Source organism: Vespula pensylvanica, chromosome 1 (genome assembly GCF_014466175.1).
Source record: "Vespula pensylvanica isolate Volc-1 chromosome 1, ASM1446617v1, whole genome shotgun sequence".
Taxonomy (NCBI): domain Eukaryota; kingdom Metazoa; phylum Arthropoda; class Insecta; order Hymenoptera; family Vespidae; genus Vespula; species Vespula pensylvanica.
This window is the reverse complement of record NC_057685.1, coordinates 1,845,085-1,852,584: the sequence shown is the minus strand read 5'-3', so window position 1 is coordinate 1,852,584 and position 7,500 is coordinate 1,845,085. Positions and strand designations below refer to the sequence as shown.

Below are 7,500 nucleotides of genomic sequence, written 5' to 3'. Positions count from 1 at the left end.
CGCGGTTAAAGCATTATTTCGCAAAATTCACACTTGGGATATCATGTTCTTATGGTAGCGGTGGAATTATTGCTTCATGTCCACCGCTCCTTCGACTTTTTATTTTCAGAGTTTTTATCGTTGAAATTGTTTTTCTGCCTATTTCTTTTTTTTATTTTCAAATAAATTTTCGTAACACCGAAACGATAAGAAAATCCTCTTAAAAATGATCTATAAAAAAGAAAAAAATATTTAATTATTCAAAGGGAAAGATAATTTTGTTTCCTTTTTTTTTCTATTTAATCGAAATAAAAGTATTATAATATCTTTTTCATTATGCCGGAGTTAATTTGAAACAGTACGAACAATATCCGACAGATGGCGAGAGTAAAAGTCCGATAGGCTGCGCAGTAGCTATTGCGCAAGTAACAAGTAGGGGGGGTTCGATCGCGATCAATATTGGTAGAGATCGATGCGTAGGTTAGTTCCCGTCGAGCATTTGTAGGGGAAGGAGGAATTGTTCGCTCTTCGGCTTTGTTATTATCAACGTTAAATAATTTTATATACGCAATTTCGTACGCTGCTATTCACTTTGATCTTTCATCTTTACAAATATAATTTATTATCCGATACTTTAATATATGTATATTTAACAAATCATAATATATTAATTTATTTATAAAAGCATAATTGAGCCCTCGTTTCGTTATCATCTATCATAAATTTCTTGATCTTCTGATGTTCAAATATGAACCTTAGATAGCATTTTTTTGCAGACCATTTTCTATGATAAATTACATGTTGTTTGTCGCTTTTATCGTACATATAAGAGAAACCGAAATTAAAAACAAAATCAATTACGCACACGTATACACAGGTATGTTTATTTAATCGAAATTAGTTTGTCCTTCGTTGTAATCACAAACAAGAGCGAGAGAGAGAAAGGGACAGCAAATTAACAAAAGAGGAAATGTTTGTTCGTTCGACTTTGACGAAAAAGAAAATTCGGTTCGCTTCTTATCGTTTTTCCTTTTCTCTCTCGGTTTTACAGTTGCGTACCGTAGACAACGATAACACGGAAATGTAAACTCGACGAACCGCAGTGTGGTCTATACCCTTTCACCACCCTCTCTTTCCTAATGCGACCGCTATACCCTTAACTGAATTGGATCTGTTAATTGAAGAGCGCAAAGCCCCATATAATTGGAACTTCAACGATCGCCTTCCAATTGTATCGAAATTCATCCTCTTTTTGTTTGACTGTCTCTCTCTCTCTCTCTCTCTCTCTCTCTCTCTCTCTCTCTCTCTCTCTCTCTCTCTCTCTCTGTCTCTTTGAAAAGAAAATCGCATTAAAAATAATCACTGCAAAGATCGAGCACGAACGTTTCCATCTTTCTATTCTTTTTCTTATTTTAATTTCCCTTCTCTTTTTTTTTTCTTCTTTCTTTCTTTTTCCTCTCCTCGTTGTTTTATTTTTTTCTTTCTTTTATTTTTATTTTATTACTTTTATGTTTTCTTCACTTTTCAACAACCTCCTCGATCTTAACCAAGATGTAAGTAAGCGAGAGGTAAGATAGTTTTCTTCGAGTATCAAATAAGATTAATCGTCGTAGAGTAGAATTATTTCAACGCTTCGAGCAGATACTCCTTTGAATAATTTACCAGCCATGAATTGATGCTAAGTATATAATAATTGAGAAATGGAAATCGATTGGATCTTCTTTATGTTTTCATCGTTCATTTAGAAGACGTTCTCTACGATAATTTATAATCACTTCAGAAAATCTAAGAATAAAAAAAAAAGAATAAAGAAAAAAGGATCATAAAAAGAACATAAAAAAAAAAAGGGAAAAGAAATAAATGATAATGTCGATGAATATTAAAAAATTATATTATTATAAATTATGCTATGTATAAATATATATATATATATTATATTTATATTAAATATAAATTATAATATTATGAAATGTATTACGTAAAAAATATAATATATAATATATACATATATCAGATCATCCATTATACATATTATATATATATATATATATATATATATATATATATATATAAATCAACTTTAAAATATATTATAGTCACTGTAGATGTTTATTTTGAAAATGAACGTAAGAGATGTTTTCTGTCACGATAGATAACCGTCCACTGCTTCGGAGACGAGGCGACGTTGCGGAGATGGTTGGTCTATGACCCTCGGCAAAGGGTTCAAGGGTGGAGGTTCGCTTCGTACATGCTTCTACACTCCAACGCGCTTCACCTTGCGCTCAACGTGCTCATCCAGCTGGTCCTGGCTACTCCACTCGAGGTAAGCTAATCGACTAAATTGCGAACCTCGCGTCCTCTCTCTCTCTCTCTCTCTCTCTCTCTCTCTCTCTCTCTGTCTGTGTGTGTCTGTGTATGTATGTGTATATAATGTATATATGTATGTATAAATGTATACATACACGTTTGTATACGTATGTACACGCATATCGTTTTCACTGTAAACTTCATCGATCTACCTGTTAGTTAAACATTCTCCCCTTTGATCCTACGAAAAGTATATTTACTTCGTATAATATAATATATTATAATTTATTTCTAAATTGATCGAAGAAATCTACGTATAAGAAATATGTGGAGAAATTTGGATAACCTTTATATATTTTAAATTGATACGGAATTATTCGGAGAAAGAAAAATAGTAATCGTATAATTTCGTTATCGTATATTTTATCGATAAAAATTAATTCGTAATTACTCGTATTCTGATATTTCTATACGTCAGTGAAAATAATACTGTTTTATCGCCGTGAAAATAATACTGTAATATTGTTAGAATCGTTATTCGACGAATTAGACAATACCACGTTGTGTTCATTAGTTTTATTTTTTTTGTTTGTTTTTTAATGAGAAACAATTTTGTTGTATATTCGTAAGGATTCGAATTTAATTGAGTGATATAATTTAATTTCTTCGTAGAACGGAAGATAAGGTTTTGTTAATTAATCATTCGTTAAAATAGTTTTTATTCAAAAACGAAATTATTTACATGCATATATAAGTAATATTATTTACAAATAATATCTTTAATATTATTATTATATTCGTTAGCCAATTTGTATATGTTGTACAGGTTGAACAAGGAAGAATGGGAGTAGCAACAATTTATTTAGGTGGTGGTGTATGCGGAGCTTTGGGTGCTTCACTTTTACAACCTAGTCTTTATCTAGTCGGAGCTTCGGCAGGAGTATATGCATTGCTCACCAGCCATCTTGCTCATCTTTACTTGGTGAGCTAATATATATTAGTGAGCTATTTATATTATATGTTATATTTGATGATATTATAATTCATATATAATATAATATAAATATAACATATATATATATATATATATATATATATATATACATACACATAGAGAATTATTTCATATATTTAAACGCTGTTCAAATAATAATCCTTAAATTTTATACTTTTAATATTTCATCGAATTTTCTATTAATTATTTTAATTTAGAACCATAAATTTTTTTTCATTTTTTTTTTTTTCATTGTGTGTGTGTATGTGTGTACTTATTCACACGAGTTTGTAATATCACTTAAGCCAATAGTATTAACAATATAAGATTATTTTATACTCGGTGACAAAAAGATACATACATACATACATACATATATACATATATAGATATAACAACTTCTTGATTAGGCCTTAGAGACTCACTCGTTTTCTACTCTAACCCTACAGCTATATTACGAAAACAAAGCGTATTTGTGTCACGTGACACTGTGCGAAAACAACTCTGATGTATAATCCAGTACGCTTGTCACAAAGGCGTTACTGTAACGTGGCTATTGTGAAATGGATTTACATTTCGCACAATACAATACAGTCAACGTGTAGCTCGAGTTGGACAGAGTCCGTAACTAGTTCCTTCTACTGACGAGAACTGGTATTATACGAAGTGAACGAACAAACATACGAACAAAAAAAAAAAAATAGAAGAAACCTCAATGATAAAAACCAAACATTTTGTTCGACAAACTAATAATAAATGCATTCGTACGATCGTTGCGAAAAAAGAATAACATCTCTTTTTCTTTTTTTTTTTTCTTTTTTTTTTCTCTTTTATAAAATAAAATTTAAGGGAAGATCGGGACAAAATGATCGCTCTAAGCAATAATTTTCATTCTGAGATGAAGTATAATTAATTCATATATATATATATATATATATATTTATTTATTTAAAAAATAAAAATGAAATATGAAATTAATTTTTAGAAAGATATTCGCGTATGATCGGTTACAATTAGTAAAATCAGATAATAACACGCATATAAAAATGAAAAAAGAACGCGATCGAAGCTGTTAATTAATCGAAACTATTTTTCTTTCTTTTCTTTCTTTCTTTCTCTCTTTTTTTTTTTTTTTTTTTTTATATATAATATCCATCTTTCCTTTACGTAATTCCACCCCCTCTACACCCTCTCGGCCATCTTTTTATTGTTTCAGTGTCACGGTGAGCTACGTTACGCGAGATGGCGTTTAGGTGCTGTTTTGTTGCTCGCTGGGGCAGATGTCGCATCATTACCAATACCAGCCTTATTAGGCTGCGGAAGGGTTGGTTGGGCTGCACACGTAGCCGGTGCATTGGCAGGACCACTTCTGGGTCTTGCGGTTTTCCCTAAACAAAGCAAGAAGGATGCTCGAGGACGAGGATTCGTCAGATTCGTTAGATTAATATCGGGCGTTAGCATTATGTTATTAATAGTTGGCGCGATATTGGGAAACATATATCTGATTGCATTACCCCAAATTAGAAAACCATCCTGACAGAGGATAGAAATGCTCGTAAAACTCTGCAGGAGGTCGTTTCTAATCGTCAAGATACGCGAGGCCGCCGACAGTGTCTTCGAGTAAAATTTATGATTTTCTTTTCTTATATATATATATACTGTATATGTATATATAGCAAAGGAAATATCTCATCGTCATGGTTATTCGCTCATCGGATCGATAATAATCATTGTAATATTACTCGCGCATCTGTCGCGTTAAAAAAGAAGAAGAAGAAGAAGAAGAAGAAATAAGAAAAAAAAAAAAACTCTTAATCGTGTTAACCAATAAGAGATTATAATGACCGAACAGAAGGCCGACGAGAAACTTTTTTTCTCCATTTAATAATTAAACCTTCCAATTAAATAATAATTAAAACTTTCCAATCGGAAAGAATTTGAGAGATCTCGTTCTCTTTCTTTTTTTATTATCAATTTTTTCTGTTATTATTATTATTGTTGTAATTATTATTATTATTATTATTATTATTATTATATATTAAAAAAAAAGGAGAAGGAGAAAATAGAAGGGAACGAGAATCGATCGATTAGATCATTAAAGAAACTCCTGTTGTTAGAAAGACATTAGAAGTTCCTATTCTCCACGTTTTCTTCTGTATTCAATGTAACTCGAGATCCAAAGCTATCGTTTTACTAAACGAAAGAGAGGACTATTTCGAGAGATCGAATAAACGGAGCGAAAATTGAACGTTAATAGACAAAAAAAGAGAGAGAGAAAGAGAGAGATAATCAATTTAAAGGAATTCTAGCAACGAGCGACGTTTCGATACACGCTTCTTCGTTTTTTACGTGTTCCACTGCCTCGTGAAAAATCGAACCGGATATGCACGTTCAAACTCTATTACGCGTTCCACTAGTTTCGCTGCCATAGTTTATTCTATTAATACAAAAAAAGAATTTTATATATATATATATATATATATATATATATATATATATATATGACATGTTTGCTACTCGATTCGTCGAATTTTAAATATTCGCGTTACGTATTACGCGAACATAAACAAATTTTTATCATTCGTGTGAACGTACATATACCATATTCCGTTGCTCGAAAAATTAATAATGACGATGATGATGATGATAATAATAATAATAATAATAATAATAATAATAATAATAATAATAATAATAATTATAATAATTTAAAGAAAAAGAAAGAAATTATATTACATGAAATTAAAAATATAATCAGAGGAAAGTAATTAAATTAATTGTCGTTAATCGATAGGGCTCGAGAGTCCATTGTTATAAAACGTCTTAAAAACATTTCTTACAATTTCTTTTCTTTTTTCTTTTTCTTTTTTTTTTCTTTTTTTTTTTCTAATATGAATTTAAGATATTTCGAAGAAGAAGAGGAAGAAGAAGAAAAAGAAAAAAAAATTTTTCGAGATTTAGACAGGAGCGTATTCTCGTATCTCCTTTTGAACATTATCGATAAATATTAGACTCCTAAGAATAATATATCGATAGATAGAACATAGAGAAAGAGAGAGAATGAAAAAAAGAAAGAGAGAGAGAGAGAGAGAGAGAAAGACAAAGAGGAAAAGATTCACGTTATTAATTCCGGTTTTATAACGGCTCGTTTCGTAATTTATCAAAGGTATTTCTCGAGGTTTTTGCATCGATGTTCTCAGGCGTGTCTGGATATATAGGTATATAATAGAACGAATTTGATTTTCTCATGGCGTTATTAAAACGCGTTACTCTCTCGTCGGAAGAATGAAAGAGAGAAAGAAAGAGATAGATATAGGTAGAAATTTTTATCGGGAAAAAATTTATACCGAGAAAAGAATAATATCGATCGATCGATCGATTCCAAATACATTCGAATTCTCTCTTTCGTTCGATCGACTCTCTTCGACGTGGAAGTTTGAATGAAAATAATAACAATGATAATAATAATAATAATAATAATAATAATAATAATAATAATAATAATAATAATAATAATAAATAAATAAAAATTAATAAATAAATAAAATGAAAGAAAAAAAAACGAAAAAAATCGATATTAGTATGAATAGAATTTTTCAACCGATGTCGAAAAAGTTTTTTATATTATTCGTTAACTCGTTGATTGTCAATTGAATTTTCCATATAAATATATATATATATATATATATATATATACAACTTCATATATTATATATATATATACATATATATATTATCTTTCATTATTCGATTAAGAATGAAAATATTCAAAAGATTTATTTATATTGAATTATCAGAATATTTATTGATTTGTACGACAATCAACGCGTTAACAAAATAAAATTAAATTGAATCAAATTAAATTAAATTAAATTATTATATTATATTAAGTTAAATTAAATTAAAAAAAAAAAAAAAATATGATCTCTCGTCGATACTCTATTTTTATCTTGGATATTCGCAAAATGACGTCACACATGTCATGTCACGTCACTTCACGTCACGTCACATGCTCACGTCGCGTCACGATACGTTACACGTTATAAAGCGCTGCCAATATTATTACGATAAACTTACGAGTAATCATTTTCCCACGTAACGTATATTGCCATATAGGGCCAAATTAATATATAAATAAATAAATAAATATAAATAAAATATAAATATATATATATAGATACATTATATAAATAAAAAAATAAACACAAAAAAAACAAAAG

General features: G+C 29.5%; 1 protein-coding gene across 4 annotated transcripts in view; it reads left to right on the top strand.

Moving 5' to 3' along the window:
* Positions 1-5,147, top strand: part of LOC122628163 (protein rhomboid) — a 111,687-nt gene extending 106,540 nt beyond the window's left edge. For all 4 annotated transcript variants that reach the window (XM_043810435.1, XM_043810346.1, XM_043810164.1 and 1 more), the window contains 3 exons: positions 2,132-2,302; positions 3,113-3,268; positions 4,497-5,147. In XM_043810435.1, the coding sequence (XP_043666370.1) occupies positions 2,132-2,302; positions 3,113-3,268; positions 4,497-4,817 (648 nt within the window). In that variant the 3' untranslated portion in view covers positions 4,818-5,147. The remainder of the gene's footprint in view (positions 1-2,131; positions 2,303-3,112; positions 3,269-4,496) is intronic.
* Positions 5,148-7,500: the final 2,353 nt, after the last annotated feature.